We start from the raw sequence: 22,666 nt of genomic DNA, 5'->3' as shown, positions 1-22,666 counted from the left end.
CAAATGGATGACACAAAGGCTTGTTTCCATTGTGGACATTCAACACTAGTAACACTGTAAGTCACTCTAAAGCTGTATTCAGGAAACACAGCCCATGACCAAAGGTACAGTGTCCCAGGCAAATTATAAAGTGTGAGCAGGTTGCAGTTCAGAGGTCAGCTCAAGGACATGTGGCATCAGTGGTGATTTCACAGTGCATAAAAACGTAAATGGAAATACATTTTCTTTTGGTTTGTTTCACCACAGCATGTCACAGCATTTAGCATTAGCTAAATACTGTGACACAGTATTTATACTTGGTTGTGTGCCGTGACTTGTTGTGAGCTTGTAAATGTGGTATTTTGGGCGCAGCACAATAAACTTCCAGACTGTCCCTCACCAACTTGCTTGATAGATTGGGTGTTACTGTTACAATATAATCCTAGAGGATTTATGTGAAACAACACTTTTTCAGGTAATTAAGGGGGTCATTATTAAATTATTACATGTGTGGGAACAGTTGACAGTGGTTGAAAGAATGACAATTGTGGAAATGTGTGTGTGTGTGTGTGTGTGTGTGTGTGTGTGTGTGTGTGTGCACAAACATTTACAAATATGTAAATGTATACAAACATTTACATGGTTGTATACAGTATAATTATTAAACCTCTTCAAATTCACATTTGCTGTCAGTTGGATATGAGCCTTGATATATGGCGCCATCTAGTGTCCCAATGGAGCATGTCCATTACATTTCAATATGATACTGACCATGATACTAACATGATACTGACAATGATACTAACATGATACTGACAATGATACTGATATGACATTACCCATGATACTGACATATTAACCATGATACTGACCATGATATTAACCATTAACCATGATACTGACCATGATAATACTGACATGATACTAACCATGAAACTGATATGATACTGACCACGATACTAACCATGATACTGACCATGATAATACTGACATGATACTAACCATGAAACTGATATGATACTGACCACGATACTAACCATGATACTGACCATGATAATACTGACATGATACTAACCATGAAACTGACATGATACTGACCACAATACTAACCATGATACTGACCACAATACTAACCATGATACTGACCATGATACTGATGTCAGTATCAATGGCGCCAGTGGGCCCTGATCCAGAAAAGGTTGGGAACACCTGCTCTATGGTTCTTCAGCAGAGAAACTTAATCAAAGCTTCAGTTTGCAGTTTTAACCACCGGAGAGCAGTTTGAACAAGACAACAATGACAACAAATGAAATCTTTTAATATTTCAATTGACGTTAACGCTATCAAACAGCTACATCATTCGGAAAGTGCTGTAGCAGACAATACAGCTAGCTAAAATACAAATTGGTGCTATCTTGACTTAACTAATAAGAAAGTCCCAAGTGTAATATCTTTAAGCAGTACACATAACAGTAGCAGGAATGGGACGGAAGAGAAGGAAATAAGTTCAAGGATTCCCAGAGATAATGTATGATCAACTGGAGACAAATTCAAAGTTATCAAAAGGCACATTTCAATTGTAGCAGTGTACAACTGAGGTCAACATTTAACCTGCTTATTTCAGTAAACATTGGAAACACTGCTGCTCACTTTCTATATACATTCTAATAGGCATTTAACCCTATACGTATACTGAGTTGACCGGGGTCCCCCAGGGCTCTATATTTGGTCCGCTGCTCTTCTCCCTCTACACCAAACCTCTCACCGGAAATAGCAGATCTACAAGCTTGGGCTTGTGAGCTTGTAGATCTGCCATAACATTTTTGCCGAATGTATGGCCCAGAATACGCTAGGGTTCATGTGGTTAATATACCCAGTTAGAATTCTTTTTGTTATAGTTACATTTAAACAGTTATTTCTAAATCCAAAAATTCGAATATTTCGCCGAAATTCGGACAGACTTTCTTTTTACGATACATTCAAATTATATGGCGCATATCAATTGGAAACACTGAAAAATTAAAGAAGTACCCAAACAATTTTACAGTATCACAAACATGTTGTAAAGTGTCACATATAGACAGTCTTAGTGGCAAGACCTCAGTCATTCACAAAAAAACAATCAATGAAATAACTATGAAGCCACAGAGTGGATAGAGAGTTTCAGATGGTGCCTCAACATCTCAGATGGCAGTGCTAATGACTTGCTAGGACTCACCAGTGGTGGACAGGAATAAAAATTTTTATACAGTACTTGAGTACTGAACTTAAGGACATATCTTGAGTATATCGTTGCTGTCAGGCAGAAACCTTTTTATCTCCATATTTTAACTTTTATTTTTTTCGTAAATTAACGCCCTACTTGCTCATACTACAGCTTCACACAAAAGCATCAAAAGTAGCAGATCCAGTAGAAGTTCCAGTAGCAGACACAAGCTCAAAACTAGTCACTTCGCGCCACGTTTTGAGCTTGTAGATCTGCTACTTTTGAATTTGAATCCTGAAAAGTAGCAGTTTTGTACATAATATGTACAAAATTGCAACTTTTCAGGATTAAAATAAAAAAAACCTCATATTGTCTTTTCCACCCGAGAGACAATATTTACTTTTTATACTTGAAATGACTTTAACTCCACTACTTTTCAAAGACATATAATTGTACTTTTGACTCCACTACATTTCTGGGTGGAGTCAAAAGAAAAAATGCACTTTGTAATTTGTACTTTTGAATGAGCAACTTTCACTAGTAGATGAGTAATATTTGACCAAGAGTATTTATACTTTGACCACCGACTTAAGTTCTGGGTATGAGTACTTTGTCCACCACTGGTCTTTACTAACAAACAGAGTTGAAGGAGCCACCCAGGACAAATTTGATTGGCTTAAAGGTACATTTCACATTTCCATGTAGGTGCACACCAAACCTTTTTTTTTCTGCTCCGGAGTCTGTGACATAATCTCACAGAGTCCTGGCATCGTCACCCCCGTATCTCACATTCTATTGGACAGAATCGCTGACATAACAAAACAAAAAAAAGTGAAAAAATAAATCATTATCATAATTTTCACCTCCTCTGATGCAACTGAACCTGAATTCTCAGAGATGTCACTGCTTTCAGAAAATTCTTGGAACCAAGTTGGATTTACTTGAGCTCTCGCCTTGCTTGCTTCGGTCACTATTGTTAGGAAGACCAGAGTACAAACATCTCAAAACTAAATCCGATTGGACATCATCCTAGTGTTCAGCTTCATGAAAAACGACCTCAGCTTACACAGCTTGCACTTCTTCTTCTTCCTCTTCTTCTTCTTCCTGTTCTTGCCTTTCTTATACACTCCTTTGTACATATCCTCCTCCTTGTCCACCTCCCCCTCATCGACCCAGGGCACCCAGGCCCCGCCGTGCCTGTCGGGATTGGCTCGTGGATCGTCGGGCGGAAAGTGAACCGGTACGGCAGTCTGGTTATAGTAGACCAGCCGATCCAGCAGGACTTTGACCACGTCAGGCCTCTGGTCCGCCAGATCCCACCGCTCGTATGGGTCTTCAGTGATGTTGAACAGCCAGATGTTTTTGTTGGCGGCGGTTTTGGACGAGGAGGCCGATGAGGTTCTTTCTAGGTTCCACCAGCGGCCTGGGAGAGTGGTAAGTACCTGGGGACCAGAAATTGAATATTATTTGTATTTTGATTTAACCTGGTTAGTCCACACTGTGCTTTAAAACCTTTTTTCCCCTTCCAAAAGAGACCTGAAAGTTCACAAGTGAAAATTCACTATATGTGAGCGTGTCCAATGACAGAACAGGAACATCACCTTCTATTCAGAAAAGGACAGTATACATTTTCAACAAAAATAGTTTTTTATGTTGTTTCTGTGTACTTTTCAGTGTTTGTCAACCAACTCAATTTCAACTCAACTTCCATCTCTATTGTCACATCATAGGTTTTACAGGTGTAAAAACCTGGGTGGAATTCTTTGTCATAAATATATGTGTATTTTTGTCAATACAATTTTCAATCAGTGAATCAATACCTGAGGAGGAACCCAGTCTCCGTGACCTGGATCTCCAGTAAGCAGCTTCCAGTCCCCAACTCTGATGGCAGCCTGGACTGATGTGTCCCACACTGGCTTGGATGACTGGAACTCAGCCTGGGGTTTGGGTTGGAGATCTGGAAGGAGCTGGGGCTTGAGTTGGGATGGGCGGTGGGGTTTGGGTTGTGGCGGTCCTGACAAAGACAGGTTCTGGTACTGAGTCCGGCTGCTCTGTGACTTTAAATGTAACTTAGTTTGGGGCAGCTGGGTTTTTTCCCGGGCTGGTTCTGACAGTGACAGGTTTTGGCTTGAGGACTGGGTCTGAATGGGCTGTGGCTTTAAAAGTGTCTTGTACTTGGAGAGGGGTTGGCTCTCAGAGTAGACTTGAGACTTGGTTTTAGGCTTAAGTTTGGATTTGGATAGAGGCTTAATCTTGGGGAGGGGCTTTGATTTTGGGAGGGGCTTAATTTTGGGGAGCGGCTTTGATTTTGGGAGGGGCTTAAGCTTGGGGTGTGGCTTGGATTTGGAGAGAGGCTTAATCTTGGGCAGTGGCTTGGATTTGGGGAGAGGCTTAATCTTGGGTTTGGGACGGGGTTGGGAAGGAGACTTCTTAGTGGCCTTTGATTCTGATCCCAACTTTGACCCCTTTTTTTGTTGGGGCTTCTTGACCTTCTTGGGCTTTTTGGGGGCCGGACCCGGGGCTTTCTTAGACGTAACTGTCAAGACGAAGGAAACACCAACTACATTTAGCATTCATTTAACTTATATTTCTTTAGTAACATAAGGAATATAAGGAATCTTTCCCGCCGTTTGATTCATCTCTAGACTGTTCATCCCTTCATCTTGTCCTCACCTCACACTGAGCAACGCTTTTTTATATTCCTTCCATATCTCTTATTAACCCCTTCTTACTTTCTCCTTTTCTTTTTTACTACATTCCTTCTTAACTGTCTTCTGTCTTCCCTCTTTTTTTCTTCCCCTGTCTTGCTCTTGAAACCCCATCTAGCAGATCTACAAGCTTACAACCGCTTGTAGATCGGCTATTTTCAAATAGTCTATGTAAAAAATAGGGCTAAAGTGGTTAATGTATGTTTCATAATGTAATCATTTATATCTGCAAAGTAAAGTAACTAAAGTATTCAAATAATTGTAGTGGAGTAAAAGTACAATAATTGCCTCTGAAATGTAGTGGATTAGAAGTAAAAGTATTTAAGTCATATTTTTTCACATAGCACCTGCCCAAATTTAGCTGTGGATATGCATGTCTATCCTCCCTTTTATAAGGTCTGTTTCTGAGCCAAGGCATTCTCTGAGCACCTCCTAACGCCTCCTATAACGGTAATCTCCTATTCAAACACTTTTACGACTGTATTCGCTTGGTGTCAGTGTTCACCTGGAGCTACTTTCTTCTTCTTCCCAGGAGGTGTCTTGGTGGAACCCTTGGCCGTGGCCGGAGCAGGGGGTCTGTTCAGGGGGTCTATGTTGTGTAGTATCTCCAGGCGGGGTGACTCCTTGCCCTCGCTGAGGGTGTCCCAAACATCGTAACCATCAAGACCCTCACTCTGCGGCAGAAAAGAAAAGAAAAAGAAAACATAACAATGAAAATGGGTCAAAATGATTATACAGCATGTATATAGTCTATGGTACCGTACTACCATATGTCTTTCAGTAGTGCCCTGTTCTCCTTGGGCCATGTCAGTTCAGTAAGTACGTACGATGGGGTCATTGGTGGTCCAATATCACCAAGACATATTCACCTGTTTCCTAGGCTGTGTGTTTTCCACTTCCTGTCGATTTAATTGGATATCATTGGTCATCTGACCAGTTTCATTGGATTTCATTGGATCAAATTGACAGGAAGTGGAAAACACACAGCCTAGGAAACAGGTGAATACAGTGCCTGTACCAGTGATTCTCAAACTGTTTAATTTCAAGACAGACTTTTTTTCTCCTTTTCTTCTTTTGGGTTTTTTATCTCGTGGACATAGGTGACCATTCATTCAAGAATATAGAGACCGATAGCAAAAAAGTTTATAATATGTGTTAAATGCAGCACTGCACAGTATGACAGCCATCTTAGGTGTACTATATAAGTGAACAGCGGTATTGACAGTAACACCGTAGAAATTGGCTGGCCAAAAAATGCCTAGCAGAAGCCCTGCCACAGGTGCAACCAACCTGGCTGATGTTTCCTCCAGCCAGTCCCACCAGCGTGGGGAACCAGTCGGTGATGTGGAGCAGGTCTTTGGAGATCCTCCTCCGGCGCTTCAGCAATGGGCTGTGCACGAATGCCACCCCACGTACTCCCCCCTCCCAATAGGTGCCCTGGGAACGGAGATTTACATGACAAATTAATGTATCGTTATTTATTAAACAAATAGCATTGTCTTTGAGACAGACAGAAGGAAGGCTGAAGGCTGAACCTTTTTTTTTTTTGGCTTCGGTGGGTCAATAAGAATAAAATGATGCAACGTGTTGTAATCTTGTAGATCTGCTATTTTTGGCTAATGTTCCTCCCAGAATATGGATGCTGGGATTCAAGTGGTTAATTAATGGAGATATAACACATTTACAGTATGTCAAAGCGTGTAGGAGGTTGATTGAAAATAAACAGCGGAGATCCCGGTGGCAAGACCACCAAGTATACAATTCTTCAGTGGCTCAAGTGCTAGGCAGACTACTAAGTGGGTGAGGTCTAAGGTTCAGAACTCAGAGCTTAGTCGTAGCGAGTATAAAATAGTTTGGTCCTCTAAGAACTCTGTTCAGTTCGGCAAGCCTGTCTGGCGTTGTTTTAAGTATGCTGCAGCCTTAATTTATGTTTTGCCAGTCGCTCGACAAAAAATATACATTTAGTTAGACAAGATGGGGTTGACTTTGAGGTCAATTTTGGAACACTGCACGTAAATCTTCTATTTCTGTCTTTTACTGTCCATTCATAATTTGAAAGACTGACACGTTGTCCAATGTAACTGAAAATGAGGGCAATTACAACACTTTGTTGTGCAACCAGTCATGTGCAACATGGAGGTTAAGAAGGATTTTAAAGACAGAAAAGGAAAAGAAAGGACCGCCACACACTTAATAGGATGGACAGTTTTAAATGTGCTAGAACGTTATAAAAAGAGTAGTAGGTTAAAGCACATTTTTAAACAATAAATAAATGTATGCATCAAAGTAAATACTTTACGGCCACGTAGGGGCCAGTTGCTCCCGCCCGTGAACGGCTGGGCCCCGTTATCCGTGGAGTAGATGATGACACTGTTCCGGTAGTATCCGTACTTTCTGAGGGCGTACGTCACGTTGTGGACTGCCTCGTCCACTGTGGAGACCATAGCAGCGAACTTACGCCTGGCAATGTTGGTCATGTCGCGGTACGGGTAGATGTAGGATTTGGGGGGCTGCAGGGGGGTGTGGACCGCCTGAGAAGACCAGATACTGCATTTAGTTCTCTGTGTTGTAAATGTTACAGTTTACCCTTTGTTCCATATATACAGTATTACACTACAGTATGTATACATCTATCAACTGCTTATCCAGTCCCGGGTCACGGGGATGATATATACATTATACTGTATTGTATATCAGGATTGAAATGTGCTGTTTAAAAATATATTACATTTTAAGTAGTATTGTAGTTCCATTACAATCGTTGATAGTATTAGTGGTAGTAATAGCAGTTGTAGTAGCAAATAATATTTGTGGTGGTAGCAGTATTAATAATATATATATCAATAGCGTTCAGCGCAATACATGCTCCTTCTGACGTCAACACCTTTTCTTTTTTTTGTGGACGCTCCTGCACTCCCAGATGTCCCGACTGTCCGAACTCTTTCAGAAAGCCCGTCCGAAATGGAAGTTTCTTTTTCCGACGTCAGAAAGAGCATTTGACCTTTAGTAGTAGTAGGAGTCACAGTACTGGTACAATACCTGAAGGGATAGCAGCAGGAAGAGGGGCTTGGCCTTGGGGTCATGACTTTCCAGAATCTTGCGTACCCTCTGTGTGTAGAGCAGGGTGGAGTACCTCCCCTCCTGGCCCCAAGCCACATCCTCGTCCGCATGGAGATCATATCCGCACAGCCCTGGGCCATCACAGGATCCATAGCTAGGGAAAGATCAGTGATTCTTTTTAGAATAAGGACTCCCAGGTGAATATGCATTAGGCAACGGATCGCCATTTGATAGCAGTTTTTCTCTGGAACCCCAATCTACTCTGGAAAATCGTGTTAATTTAACTGAGAGTGTACAAATTCCATTTGTACATCAGTGGAACCAGTGGGACAGACAGAATAGTGCAGAGTGTGAGTAAAAGGAAGTGAGAGACGCAGACGGACTGGTGATTAGACAGACTAGCCTACTGTTGCTAGGATGCAGGTAAGGTAAACTTACCTGCACTCTGAGTTCTAAATTTGGAAACACTAGTGCAGTTGCTGCTGACTACATAGAGCAGATATCAGAGCACTTGGAGGCCAGTCTATCACATCAGTCATGTATGAGGTAGTGTACACACTATGGTCCTTTAAATAAAACAAAAGGCACTGCCTTTTATATTAAACCCTGTGTTTCATTATATTCACCACGGAGTTTCATTATTCATTATATTCATTATATTCTCCATGGAGTTGTATTTTCTAAAGGGCAGGCCTGTTACTATATCGCAATTAGTCTGTGATTAATTGATTAATCGCTGATTAATTGCGGTCCAGCAAGCTGACGGGACCATTGTGGTGACGGTCCAGTCAGCTCACGGTCCAGCAGCCAGTGGTGGAAAGCAACTAAGTACATGTACTCAAGTACTGTACTTAAATACAATGTTCTGGTACTTTTACTTTACTGGAGTACCGTATGTCCAAATTTCAGTCGACACAAGCAGCAGCCGGTTCCCGGGTAGCAGAGCTGACAGGTGGGGGAGAGAACTCAGTTCTCGTCTCTGGCAGCCCGTCAATAAAAGACAATTTAGGTGATAAATATGCCATACAGTTGCTCAATCTTGATTGCATCCACATCTACACCTACTAGTTTAAAATGTTTTCAATATTCTCTACGTTCCGTCGAGTTATATTGAAGTCTGTTTCAGTCAATCGTGGTGGTTAGTGTAAACATAGCCTGATGCACCAACCTAAGAGAGTTTGGAAATCTCCATACATGGGCAAAAGACACACACACACACACACACACACACACACACACACACACACACACACACACACACACACACACACACACACACACACTTATAGAGAAGACAAGCTGAAAACAGCTTGTCAGGAGTAATTGCGCTGACAATGTGTCTCTAGCATTGTACCCAGCATTGGCCAGAACTCACTCCGTCTCCCTTGCTGAAGTCAACCGGGTGACTAACAACGCTGGTTTTCGCTGCTGTCGGGTATGTCCATAGATAATGCTGATGTTAATATTGCATGGTAGTTAAAGGTCAGTCTATGATGTCAGTCAGCTATGATGGCAGTACTGTGACGTTAGTCCATACCATAGAGTTAAATAATGCTTAGAGTACGGACCGGAAATATCCGCCCATTAATTTCAATGAACAGTACTCACATTTTGTACTTAAGTAAAAGTATCGATGCCACAATATTGGATATACTAAAAGTCCGGTATTCAAAACTAGAGGTCCGCTAGCCGCGCACGGGGCCCAGTGAGGGCGCGCTTATATTGGGGTACCAAAAGCGTCGGATTTAAATTTCCGCGGACCCCCTGGGAGTGTTGGGACCCCCGGGGACCCCCGTGGAACATGGCGGACCCCTTCGGCTGTTTTTTTTTTCTCATGAAGGTGGTTGCTTGTTTCTGTCGCAAATGTGGCAACACAGATATTTTGTTGTGTTTTGTGCTTGTGTTCTTTTGCAACGTGGCAACGCAGCTGGCTGACATCACTGACGAATCCTTGGTATCTTTACTTCCGGGTTGCATAATGATGACATCACTGTCGAGTCCTTGGTATCATGATCCTAGGCTATTGTGTAGAAACTGCGCAGCAACACAACGGGCTGTTGTTGTTTTCCACGCTCGCGCAAATGAAACAGTAAACGGAGAAGCGTGTGATTGTGAGGTTGCGCCTTTATGTATGAGCATTGTAGTGACCTGAATTGAGTGTGGAAGCAGAAGACACGTTGCAGTGAAGGGGAGGTGAAGGAGGCGCTTCTGTTGTTGTTCTTCTGGCGAGCCGGACATTTCAATGGCGGCCGCTTCGTGTTGTTTCGGCTAAACCGTCGTAATGTGGTGAGTGGAAATAATTATGTTGCGAGGTGGAAAATATGTAGTGAGCAATGATAGGTGGCCTATCACTGTCACTGTCAATGGAGTTGCTCACCCGGTGCATACTTCTTCCGGGTATTCATTATTAAATCATTGTGGCAATAATGATTGGTATTTCATCGCATCATTGTGGTTACCGCAAGTGCATTAGTGTCCTTTATGCGTCTACGTTACTAACTACCTCGACCCCATTGGTCGAGCCATGAACCGTTGTGTTCTTGGTCCAAACTGGACTAAGACACTTGGAGACTAGCGCTTCAAAACTCCCTCCCGATCCTAGGGGCTTGATATATATACAGTGACATCAGTCCATATATGGGTATATTTGTCCAGACACACATACCCAGAGAGAGACAAACAACTTCAACTTCATTGAGGAAAAGAGAATAGATAGATTGACACTGCCTCAGCCAATCACACTGCAAGGTCAGAACAAACTGTGACGTCGCTGCCAATATAAAAGCTGCTGATGGAGCAGCTAGTGTTCATTGAACTTTGCACAATAAATGAATTTTTGAGGATTCAACCTTTGCCCTTTGGAAAGTCAGGGTGGGAATACAACAGGACGGTACACATTGGAAAAACACCCCTCTACATTAGGATATTAACATATATCTTCCAATCCTTACAATACTCTGGGCATCATAGGGGCGACAAAGGGCAGCAAAAATGCCAGGCCCCGGTGCCTCCAGTGACAGACATAGGGCAGCAACAATGCCAGTCCCCAGTGCCTCCAGTGACAGACATAAGGCAGCAACAATGCCAGTCCCCAGTGCCTCCAGTGACAGACATAGGGCAGCAACAATGCCAGGCCCCAGTGCCTCCAGTGACAGACATAGGGCAGCAACAATGCCAGTCCCCAGTGCCTCCAGTGACAGACATAGGGCAGCAACAATGCCAGGCCCCAGTGCCTCCAGTGACAGACATAGGGCAGCTACAATGCCAGGCCCCAGTGCCTCCAGTGACAGCTTCTGGGAGTTAGGTATGTACAATAGGACAGTGAAACGTGTGGATGATGCAAACCGTCTCTGCAGCGACCTGATGACTTGCCTGCAGGAGCGTGCACGCGTCGAGAAATCCTATGCAGTGCATCTCACAGCGTGGGCCAAACGCTGGAGACAAGCCATAGACAAAGGTCCACAGACCGGCACATTGGAGCGAGCGTGGGTTGGCCTGTGCACGGAGGCTGAGAAGGTGAGCGAGCTCCACATGGGGGTTAAGTCATCGCTGATGGGAGAGCTGTACGAGAAGGTGAAGAAGTTTCAGAAAGACACCTTTCATAGACAGTCAAGCGGTAAATTCAAGCAGACCCAGGATGCAGATGAAGGCTTCCACCAAGCACAACAGTCCTGGGCAAGATACCTCAAAATAGTGGAGGTAGAGAAGAAAGCATACCACACAGCCCTTAAAGGCGAGAATGAGGTGTGGGGCCGAGAAAACAGCGGCAACCCAGACTCCCAGAAGAAGCTCCAGGACAGGTTGGAGAAATGTCAGGAGGAGGTTCAGAAGCATAAGGAACGTTATGTGAAGGCCCTGGAGAATTTGGACAGGGCCACCCCTCAATACAAGGAGCACATGGAGAAAGTGTTTGAGCAGTGGCAGCATTTTGAAGAGAAACGCATCTGCTTCTTCAGAGAGCTACTACTGGAGATCAAAAAGAACATTGATCTCTCCGCCATTCGCAACTTCCAGACAATCTACCGCACGTTGGAAGACACAATCTCAGCTGTCGAAGCCAAGGAAGACTTGAAGTGGTTCCGGTCCAATCATGGACCGGGCATGCCCATGAACTGGCCCTGGTTTGAGGACTGGCCCATCAGACCTAAAACCCCGAAGAGGAAGACATCAGAACGTTGAACTGGACCAGATCAACCGGTTCAGCCAACATGTCCAGCAGCAGCCTGACCGTGCCAAATAAAACAATACCGGTGGGCTCGAACCGAACCCCCTAGAGAATCTATGCCATCAGCACTGTGACGTCTTCACTGTGCGTGTCTGTCAACATGGTACTCTTCCATCGATCCTTCGTGGAGAGTGCACTGACTTTCTGTTTTGTTTCCTGGTATGGCTCATTATCATTGGTTAATAAGAACAAACCCCATAAAATCATCAATGTATCCAGCAAGATAGCTGGGGTACGACATGAGAGTATGGCAGCAATGTATGAGACCCGGGTGCTTAGGAAGGGGAGAGCTATTGCTAGGGATAGAACGCACCCGTTATACAGTCAATACCACCTTTTACCATTAGGACGACGGTACACAGTGCCAATGTTGCAGGCTAGGGCTTCAAGATCATTTGTCCCTACAAGTATAGGACTCCTGATCAAACAGGCCCCATCTCAGTTCTGTGCATAAAATGTAATGTGATGCTTCTTGAATCATGACTCGTGGCCTTTTCTAGTTTGTATGTATTTTGTATTTGTTATGTGTTTGTGATTTTTTGTATCCTGATGGCTGCTTGGCACAAAATGAATTTCCGCAAGGACAAATAAAGTATCTATCTATCTAACATACAACGGTACATAGATTACTGCGTGGTAGTTTGAGGGCAGATTATGATGTCAGTCAGCTATAATGGCAGTACAGTGATATCAGTACTGTGACGTCAGACATGACAACAGACAAACAACTTCAACTTTAGAATAGAAAGAGATTAGATTGACAATGCATATCCGACAATCACAATACAAGGTCCGAACTAATTGTGACGTCACTGCCAATATAAAAGATGTAGATGCAACAGCTATAGTGATCATTGACGAAGTTGACCAACAATTCTCTAGATACGGACAGAGAAGGTAGAGGAGAAAGAGAGAGCAGGGAAACCGCTAACAGGGACAACAGATTGGTAGGATAACAGCTACATTAAGACGTAAGGTCTTTCCATATGCAATTGAATATCGACTCAAGGAGGGAAAATCCTCCAGGAAGTGAAAATCCTCCAGGCCCTATGATGTCTTCATCTAGCGGCAGCTTCTGGGAGGTTGGTAATTACAAAAGGGCAGTGAAGCGTGTGGATGATGCTAACCGTCTGTGTAGTGACCTGATGGTCTGCCTGCAAGAGCGTGCACGCATAGAGAAATCCCACGCAGAGCAGCTCACAGAGTGGGCCAAACGCTGGAGGCAAAGCATAAACAAAGGTCCACAGGACGGCACGTTGGAACAAGCGTGGGTTAGCCTGTGCACAGAGGCGGAGAAGGTGAGTAACCTCCACATGGAGGTGCAGTCGGGGTTGATGGGAGAGTCCTATGAGAAGCTGAAGAACTGGCAGAAAGACACTTTCCACAAACAGATGACTGGTGGATACAAGAAGACCCGGGAGGCCGACGAAACCTTCCGCAACGCACAACAGCCCTGGGCCAAGAAACTCGAAGTAGTAGCGATGATGAAGAAGGCATACCACTCAGCCTGTAAAAAGGAGATTCTAGAGAGCAGCCGAGAAAACGACAGTAAGCTGGAGAGCAACAGCCCAGACTACCAGATGAAACTCCGGGACAAGGTGGAGAAATGTCAGCGGGAAGTTCAGAAGACTAAGGAACATTATAAGAAGGCCCTAGAGCAGTTGGACAAGGCCACCCCTCAGTACATGGAGGTCATGGAGCAGGTGTTTGAGCAGTGGCAGCAGTTTGAAGACAAACGCATCTGCTTCTTCAGAGAGCTACTACTGGAGGTCAAGCAACACCTCGACCTCTCCACCAATCACAGATTCCAGGCTATCTACCACACCTTGGAAGACAGGGTCTCAGCTGCTGATGCCAAGGAAGACCTGAAGTGGTTCAAGTCCAATCACGGACCGGGCATGCCCATGAACTGGCCCCAGTTTGAGGACTGGCCCATAGATTGTACACTGAGCACTCAAGAGACATGGAAGCCGTCAGATCGTGTCACACCGACTGGTATCAGTGAGATTGAACCAGTGCAGCCAACCAAAACCCGCAGCACCCCCAGCTGGCCTGTACCAACTAAAACAGCACTGGTGGGCTCGAACCCCTTAGAAAAGGTGATGAATGCTGTGGAGGAGCTGCAGAGCACACTTCTCAACCACATCAGTGTTAATAAAGAGGAAGTGAAACCTGCCTGCACCATGTCTCCGTATTGGTCAGACAAGGACACAGGCTTGAACCCCTTTTCTAACAATGGTGACAGCAAGGATGAGACCCCGTCTCCGGGGTTATCGGTGCCCGTTAGAGCCCTGTATGACCTCAGCTTCAAAGAAGGCGATGAGTTTACCAGGATAGGCAATGAAGATGACCAGGATCAGCGTGATGATAATGATTGGCCAGACAAGAACATGGGTGGAAACCCTTTGTCCACCAACAATGGTGACAGCAACCCATTTGAGGATGGGCCAATGTCCCCGGTGATATTGTATGACTACGAGAGACAGGAACAACAGTACAAGCTGCTCAGCTTCAAAGCAGGCAGCGATGATGAGTTCAACAAGATAGCCGATGGGTTCAACAAGATAGCCAATGGGTTCACCAAGATAGCCAATGAATCTGATTATGATTCTGATTATGAAGAGGACCAGGACCAGGATGATGATGATTTCTCAGACAAAGACATGAGTGGAAACCCTTTGTCCACCAACAACGGTGACAGCAACCCATTTGAGGATGGGCCCACGTCCCCAGTGATATCCGATGACTATGAGAGACAGGAACAACAGTACAAGCTGCTCAGCTTCAAAGCAGGCAGCGATGATGAGTCCACCAAGTTAGCCAATGGGTTCACCATGATAGCCAATGAATCTGAATGTGATTCAGATTCTGAAGATGACCACGACCAGGATCATTGGTGATTGGTCAGACAAGGACACGGGTGGAAACCCTTTGTCTACCAACGATGACAACAACACGTTTGAGGATAGGCCAATTTGAGTCATACTCTGTGACTATGAGGAAACAGGAACAGGACAGGCTCAACTTCAAAAGCAGGCGATGACTTTACCGAGGCAAGGCGGCTCAAAGACAGACAAGTGGGCCTGTAACCCTGCAAACTACATGGAAGAACAAACGAATGAAAGGTCCACAAAGGGAGAATCCACTCTCTCAAGTAGGCCAAGGAAGTCAATCCCCGAATATTTTTCACATTTTGAGAATATTTGTTTGTTGAATTCATAGTGTCTGATCCACTGTCCCACCATCTCTCCATGTTTGTGCAAGACTGACGTTATCAATATGACGCCAGTGATTCACAGGGAGGCCATGTCGTTGTCAGACCCTGTCTTGTTTATCTTTTATTACATTCAAATGTTTTATTTCTTTATTAGTGGGCTCGATCTCTTGACAGCCCAGTTATGTTATTGTCACTTCTTTTATTGCTTTTTTTGCGGCAAGGCGAGCCATCTTTGGGAGGGTTCATGTGCATGCGTGCCTACCCGTTTGACCAGAGCTGACTGATCAGCATCAAATGTCTTGTGCACGCTGCCAGTAGCTGGGCTAACTTCGTACACCTCCACAATTTTTTTACATGTGTTTTATACTTTTTCAAATACTTAAGTTAAATTTTATGATGGAAGTCAATTGGGCATTGCTTTGTGGGGTCGTTTTTTCAACAAATCAAATCAAATCATGCAAATCGCAGAGAAATAGATGCAGAACATTCCACAGATTATCGTCATCTTCAACATGTCAGAGATCCCCAAGGGAGCCACACTGTTAGCTTACCATTTCCTGTTCTTCTTTTATTATTTATTATTTATAAATGTTCTCAAACCGTTGGTACGCTCTATCTCCATTCTTTCACCTAGAAGCTTTGCCACTGAAGCACTTATTGTGTGTATTTTTTAGAACTTTCATAATGGAAATCAGTGGCGGTCGGATCGGTGTTGAAAACCAATTATGGAGTCCTACGTTATACATATGTCATACATTACTTATCACTCTGAATGTACATTTTCTTCTCTTTCATAAAGGCATTTCACTTGAAGCATCGTATGGTCATTCTTGCACTAGACTTAGACCATTTAGCTTTGCAGTTTGCCGATCCGGTCTGGTGAAGAGCGGATACGGAACCATCTGCATGCATGTATACAGTATGTGTGTGCAAATTACCTGATACAATATCTCTGACCGGGCTCTATACTGTATGAGAACCCTGAGCAGTATAGAAATCAGGCTTTCTCGATAATATTGGCACTTGGTTACCTGTAGTAATCGACACTTCCTGTCAAAGAACCAAAGAAACTGTCAAAACCCCTTCTGGTAGGCAGGCACGCCTTCCTGGAGAGCAGAGGAGAGAAGATGAGCTTAATATTAACTTTCATTCTCTGTTTCAAATCACAAATACACATGTATCAGAATAGTGAATTTCTTTTACTTTGAACCAGATGTAATGAAAACATTGAACTTACAATAAAGAGTGGCAGCAAATTATTAGCAGTATATGGCCTTTTTTTCTTAACCACTTGAACCCTAGAACAACCTATCCTGGGGGGAAATTCGCCAGAAATATCAGATCACAAGCTGATATTCCTGCAAAGAGATTTGGTGTAGAAGGAAGCCAGAGCAGACCATGTAGCAGTATAGAGGGTCTAAGTGGTTAACCCATTAAGACCTGGGACGCATCTGTGTCATTTTAAGATTTGAGCTAAAAAGCATTATTTTACACTTTGGCTATTCAAAAATAGCAGATATACAAGCTCATAGCGCGAAACCGAGTGCCGCGCTACGAGCTTGTGTGCAAATCTTTGAATATATATATATTCTTTTAAAGCGAACATTTTCAAATCTTTGCTTCTGGGGGGTTCCTGGAACAAAATATTTTTGAGATGGGGGTCGGCGGCCAAATACATATAATTTTGGGGGTCCTTGACATGAAAAGCACCACTGATATAGAAACATACGTTTTCAGAAAACTAGTTAGGATTTATAAGACATTTGTAGAATCGGCTTCAGATCTTAATGGGTTGTTAAAGCTGTTTTGTTCATAACTGACCTGTAGAACCCCAGGTGCCACTTGCCCACCATGTGTGTCGCATAGCCAGCCTGTTGCAGCCTCTGAGGCAGGGTGTCCATGTGTAGGGGCAGACAGCTCGGTTGGCGAGGGCGGATGATAGAGTGCTGGAGTCCTGTGTGGATCTGGTATCTACAAGAGAGAGTGGATGATGTCGTTTTGTAGGCCAATCCATAATGCCATGAGGTCCCACCGCTGACTTAAGAATGGAATTTTCGCATTGGGTTTTGGATAAAGACTAAGAAAATAATCTCTGTAGCAGACAGAAACTTGTGATATTAATGTGGCACTATGTAAAAACAATGAATGAATAATCAAGATTCTATATAACTTATACAATTGGGGTGGTTTGTTTGGGGTCTCCCTGCTCTTCTATTGAGACATTTAGATTGTGTCAAAGGTAATGTCTCACCTAGACACAAGATCTGACATGAACTTTGACCTGATGGTCAAGATTAAATGTATCCCCTGAGCAAGCAGGCAGGCTCTATTAACTCAATGGCAAAAATGTCGGTACTTATGCAGGAAACCGGGAGCAAATCCGTCGTAGAACAAAACATGAAATCAGGCTTACTTTACTGTATGTTACCCACAGACCTTATTTTCTGCATAAACCCTATGGTTAAAAAAAAACATTCTAAATCTGGTGAGGGAACCCATTGTGAACTCAATTAGAACTACAAACTGTAGCCACAACAATCCATTTAGTTCTACTGAAAAACAAACAGGTGTCATTGAGCTTTACCTGCCGGTGATGAGCTGGCTGCGTGACGGAGTGCAGATGGGCTGAACGTAATAGTTCTCTAGCTTCACCCCCTCTGCAGCCAGTTTATCCAGTGTGGGGGTTTTAATGGACGGGTTGTGGTAGCCAATGTCATTGTAGCCCTGTTTTGGGGAGGGGGGGGGGGTATTTACCTTTAATTAGCCTGACCAGCGGACCGGTAGGCAGCGGTTCTGGTAGGAGACATACGGGAGACTCTCTGTGTCTCCTACCGGAACCGCTGCCGGTCATCAAATTATTGACTTAGGAATGCGACAAAAAGAAAAACATATCCATATCCCCCCACACACACACACACACACACACACACACTTGCTTGCACAAAGGTAGACGACAGCCCGCATACGCAAACACAAAGATGCTAACACAACATTGACACTCACACCTCTGTCCCACAAAACTGTATGTGTGAAAGTGTGTCTGGGATGCACACACAATCAAACACACCTGACCTCTACACGCATATCATAAAAACACATTCTGTGTCAAAGTGTCCTTGAGCAAGACACTGTTCACGCACGCACACACACACACACACACACACACACACACACACACACACACACACACACACACACACACACACACACACACACACACACACACACACACGTGCATGAATTGGTGAATGTAAAGCACATTATAAAGCTCTTTGGATAAATGTGCTATAGAAATGCAGAGTAATTCACACTCTCATATTGCTGCATGGGTTGATTTCTCAGGTCAGAGTAAATACTTTTATGGATAATTGTGGGTGGCTGGGTATGGGCAAAGGTCATACCTTTGGCTATTATCCTCTGGTTTAAATTCCGGTTCATGGCATTGTGGGTCTATGGCCATTTATCATTTTCAACAGCTGTGGGCGGGTGAACAGAAAATATTACCGAGTGCAGGTGGCATGGCATCAGACAGAGCCAACCAGTGCAATAAATCACAACTCCCACATTTTCGCTCACTCACACACCTGGTCATCTGTGAGGATGAATATAATGTGTGGCTGCCTCTTCCGCTCCGGTAATGCCTCGTCGCTTTGAGTGCTCTCAAGGTGGTTGCTGTCATAATGGTTTTCTACCTGGCTGGCTGTTGTCCAGTCCACAGACAGACAGCCCAGGCTAAGCAGGCCACTGAGCACAGACAGAGTGGTAGAGGTACACATATTTTATCACTGGAGAGAAAAACAAAGAAAACACACATCCTTACTTTTTATAGTTTTTCACCTTTTTAACTAGTTCTTCCTATAATAAAGTTGTTTCTATCTTGTTTCTGTGAAGCGTCTCTGAGTACCTAGAAAAGCCGTATATAAATCGTATGTATTATTATTATTATTATTATATGGAGAAAGGAGTTTCTTAAATTGAGATGGTAAAGTGGATACTGTAGATTATAAATCAATTAATCACACTAGCCTTTCCCCTTCCTACTGTACGTAACTCTATTATCTATGATCTCCACTGATCTACATTGTTTATGACTTGTTTATGTAACCTTGAACCCCTTCAAAAATGTTATCCATTGTATTTTTACATGCCATTAAACTTACAAATACTGTTTTATTTCTATGGTTTAAATACAGAAGATAGAACATTGCATTCCATGTATAGTGGGCTTTAGTGTCCATGGCTAGAGTGGCCATGGCTGGAGTGGAGGGACACAGTCTATACAGCATTGAATTACACCAATCATACCTCTTGTGTGTGTGTGTGTGTGTGTGTGTGTGTGTGTGTGTGTGTGTGTGTGTGTGTGTGTGTGTGTGTGTGTGTGTGTGTGTGTGTGTGTGTGTGTGTGTGTGTGTGTGTGTGTGTGTGTGTGTGTGTGTGTGTGTGTTATTACTGTATCCACAGCCTTATTTCTGGGATAACCATGCGTTTCTTTAATCAAATGTGACCAGACTAGTCATTAATATATTCAATTTATTTAGCCTACAAACAGAGACATGTTCATCAATATGCAGCAGCCTAACTTGGCTACATCTCATGCATTCAAGTTGCAGTGATGGAAAGTGACTAAGTACATGTACTCAAGTACTGTACTCCAATTTTCAGTGCTTTTACTTCTACTCCACTACATCTCAGAGGCAAATATTATACTTTTACTCCACAACAATTATTTGAAAAATGTAGTTAGTTACTTTGTAGATTTTGATTATGATTACAAAACATACATTAACCACTTCAGCCCTGCCTGTATACATTTCAGCCATTTGAAAATAGCCAATAGCCTACAAGCTGGATGTGATGCATTGTGAGCTTGTAGATCTGCTAGTTTCAAAAGATTCACATGCATTTGAAAACTTGTGAAATGGGGGCATTCTGCATAACAGGTACCTTTTACTTGTGTTACTTTAAGTACATTTTGATGCTAAAACGTTTGTACTTTTACTCAAGTAAATTCTGAATACCAAACTTGTACTTGTGACAGAGTATTTCTGCATTGTAGTATTGATACTTTTACTTAAGTAAAAAATGTGGGTACTTTTTCCACCACTGCAGAGACATCTTCATCAGTATGCAGCAGAAGCCCAACTTGGCTACATGTCATGCATTCAAGTTAAACACTCATCAGGCTACTTGAGGTTACATCGGGGAAACACGCCATCAGCATTTTCACATGACTCAACAAATAGGCTACTCTTTAAATGATTTATCAGTGTTCAGTACCTCGATACAAATGACTCCTGTCCTCTTCTTCTTCTCGCCTCTCCTCCCATTCAAACCATTCTTCAAAACTTGTGATCAAATTTCTGAGCTCGACGTTTGTGTGAATTAAAGATCTGCACGATCTGCCCCGCACATAGGCTTTTAATAAACCCTTCTCTGGCTCTGATGCGCGCCTGGCTCCACACACACACACTCCACACAAAAAAAAATCTCAAAATGTATAAGCATTGCCCAATGCCCCCGCTGCACACGTACACACACACACACACACTATACACACGCACGCAGTCACCATTTGCTGTAGCGACTATATGCTACTTTCAAGTGATCTCGCAGCTTTTCCCTCCCAGTTTGTCAGGGATCGAGAGCGGGTAAAAGACCACTTAAACATGTTCTTATTGTAACGACCCGTCCATCGCTGCCTGTCTGTCTGCCTGCGCTCTTTTACTGATCCGAACCAAACTCGCTTTCTGCTGCTGCATCCAATTGTCCTACAGTAGCCCACGAATACTAAAACGCTCGCCCCAAAACACAGTCGCCCCGGGGCAAATAACTAACCATATTCCTAAACGTAACCTCAGTAAAACTATGCCTAACCCTGAACTTATTCCAATTAAACGTAACCTCACTCAGTAAAACTGTGCCTATACCTAAACGTATTCCTAAACGTAACCTCAGTAAAACTATGCCTAACATTATTCCCAACCTTAACCTCAGTAAAACAAATAGAGCGGTCCGCGAATGAAATGGGGGCGAGCGTGTTTTGGGGCGAGTCTTCCGGTTAGTAGTACAACTCAACTGGTATCTCTGTGTTCTTATTCCACATCACAGCCTCCCCCTAAATTAAATGAAAAGCTAAAGTCATTGAATATACGACGATCGTCTGTTTCTGCAGAATATTAAACGTGATTTGAAAAAGCCTGTTTCTTAGAACCCCTCCTCCTCCTCATAACTTCCCATCTGAATAATTATAATGATAAACGTAACCAGACCCTATCCGACCCATTCCCGTCTTAAAGACCCGCCCTTATCTGCTCCAAGTTTTCTTTGCGCGTGTGTGTAGTACCGTAGTAAGTGCGTGCGGGCGTGCACGCGGGTTTGGGGGGTTAAATGTTGCATGCCAAGGAATAATAATCATTCATGTTCATGGTCCCCAAAATCATTTACCACTGGTTCTCAAACTTTATCTCAGACTGGCTCTCAAACTTTTTCATGTTGTGATTTGGCTGCGGACCCCATCTGAAAAGATTTAGTGTCAGGGACGCCTATAAGAGAAGATTTATTGTAAAAATAGTAATAATAATAATACATATACATCTCGTACATTTGATGTAGGCTATACATTTACTTTATTTTAGTATTTCCATATGTTTATACTTCTACTCTATCTCATAAGAAAATATTGTTTATATTTACTAAACTACAATTATTTGATAGCATTAGTTACAATAGCTTACTTTTTTTTTTTACTATTAATAGGCCTGCAAAACATAATAGGCTAAATGATGATGTATTATTAACCTATAAATTAAGCAACGCATAACGCATGAAATGATAAAAATCTGCCCCACAAATGTACATTTGAATTTATATTAAAATCATGAACACATAATGATTAATGCATTGACCCAAAAGTAACAACATGATTGTGAAATCAAGACTGAAGAGTGAAAAAAAATGTACAAGAGAAAAAAAAGAAAAAGGGGGGGGGGGGGGGTAGGTTAAGACTTAGACAGTATAGCCTAAACAAAAAACTTTAGCAGTAGATCAAACGAGTTAATTGTTATTTAGTTAAGAAAGAAACCAAATATGAAACACATTAAACACTGCAAGGCCATTATTATGTCTAGAAGATTCTTGTCTTCTTACATGACCTGTAACCCCTGGCCCTGATCTTCTTTATCTTTCAGGTTTTTTATGTAGCTATCTACTTTTGCTTGTATCCTGTTCTGTAGTTTGTAGCCATAATTGAAGCTACTGATTGATTTTTGCCT

The 22,666-nt window shown here is 43.0% G+C and overlaps 2 protein-coding genes across 3 annotated transcripts; one reads left to right on the top strand and one right to left on the bottom strand.

Annotated features, from left to right (window-relative positions):
• Window positions 1–1,282: 1,282 nt before the first annotated feature.
• LOC311046394 (arylsulfatase I-like) lies at window positions 1,283–21,227 on the bottom strand. 2 transcript variants are annotated; one of them, XM_084058666.1, is made up of 11 exons: window positions 20,673–21,227; window positions 18,980–19,180; window positions 17,980–18,119; window positions 17,217–17,366; window positions 16,427–16,501; window positions 7,933–8,107; window positions 7,188–7,424; window positions 6,184–6,330; window positions 5,399–5,567; window positions 4,006–4,721; window positions 1,283–3,627 (listed from the first exon to the last, which is right to left on the bottom strand). In XM_084058666.1, the coding sequence occupies exons 2-11, from the start codon at window positions 19,169–19,171 to the stop codon at window positions 3,193–3,195; spliced, it is 2,436 nt and encodes an 811-aa protein (XP_083914792.1). In that variant the 5' UTR covers window positions 19,172–19,180; window positions 20,673–21,227; the 3' UTR covers window positions 1,283–3,192. The 2 variants fall into 2 exon arrangements, with proteins under 2 accessions (XP_083914792.1, XP_083914793.1); XM_084058667.1 differs by having other exon boundaries at window positions 4,006–4,199.
• LOC311045958 (protein kinase C and casein kinase substrate in neurons protein 2-like) lies at window positions 10,990–12,274 on the top strand (the record flags this gene model as incomplete). The annotated part of the gene is made up of 1 exon (XM_084058030.1): window positions 10,990–12,274. One exon carries the CDS (start codon window positions 10,990–10,992, stop codon window positions 12,130–12,132), a length of 1,143 nt encoding a protein of 380 aa, XP_083914156.1. The 3' UTR covers window positions 12,133–12,274.
• Window positions 21,228–22,666: the final 1,439 nt, after the last annotated feature.

This window comes from Gymnoscopelus microlampas (genome assembly GCF_963454915.1).
Source record: "Gymnoscopelus microlampas genome assembly, chromosome: 5".
Lineage (NCBI taxonomy): Eukaryota > Metazoa > Chordata > Actinopteri > Myctophiformes > Myctophidae > Gymnoscopelus > Gymnoscopelus microlampas.
The sequence above is the reverse complement of the archived record's forward strand: the minus strand, read 5'-3'. Positions and strand labels throughout refer to the sequence as shown.

What these genes read in the sequence shown, in the direction of transcription:
- LOC311046394 (XM_084058666.1), bottom strand. Translation starts at nt 19,171, where the DNA reads ATGTGTACCTCTACCACTCTGTCTGTGCTCAGTGGCCTGCTTAGCCTG. An exon ending in TGGCACCTGGGGTTCTACAG is followed by an intron (nt 16,502 to 17,216) that starts GTCAGTTATGAA and finishes TCTGCTCTCCAG; the next exon opens with GAAGGCGTGCCTGCCTACCA. An exon ending in GAAGAAGAAAGTAGCTCCAG is followed by an intron (nt 4,722 to 5,398) that starts GTGAACACTGAC and finishes TCGTCTTGACAG; the next exon opens with TTACGTCTAAGAAAGCCCCG.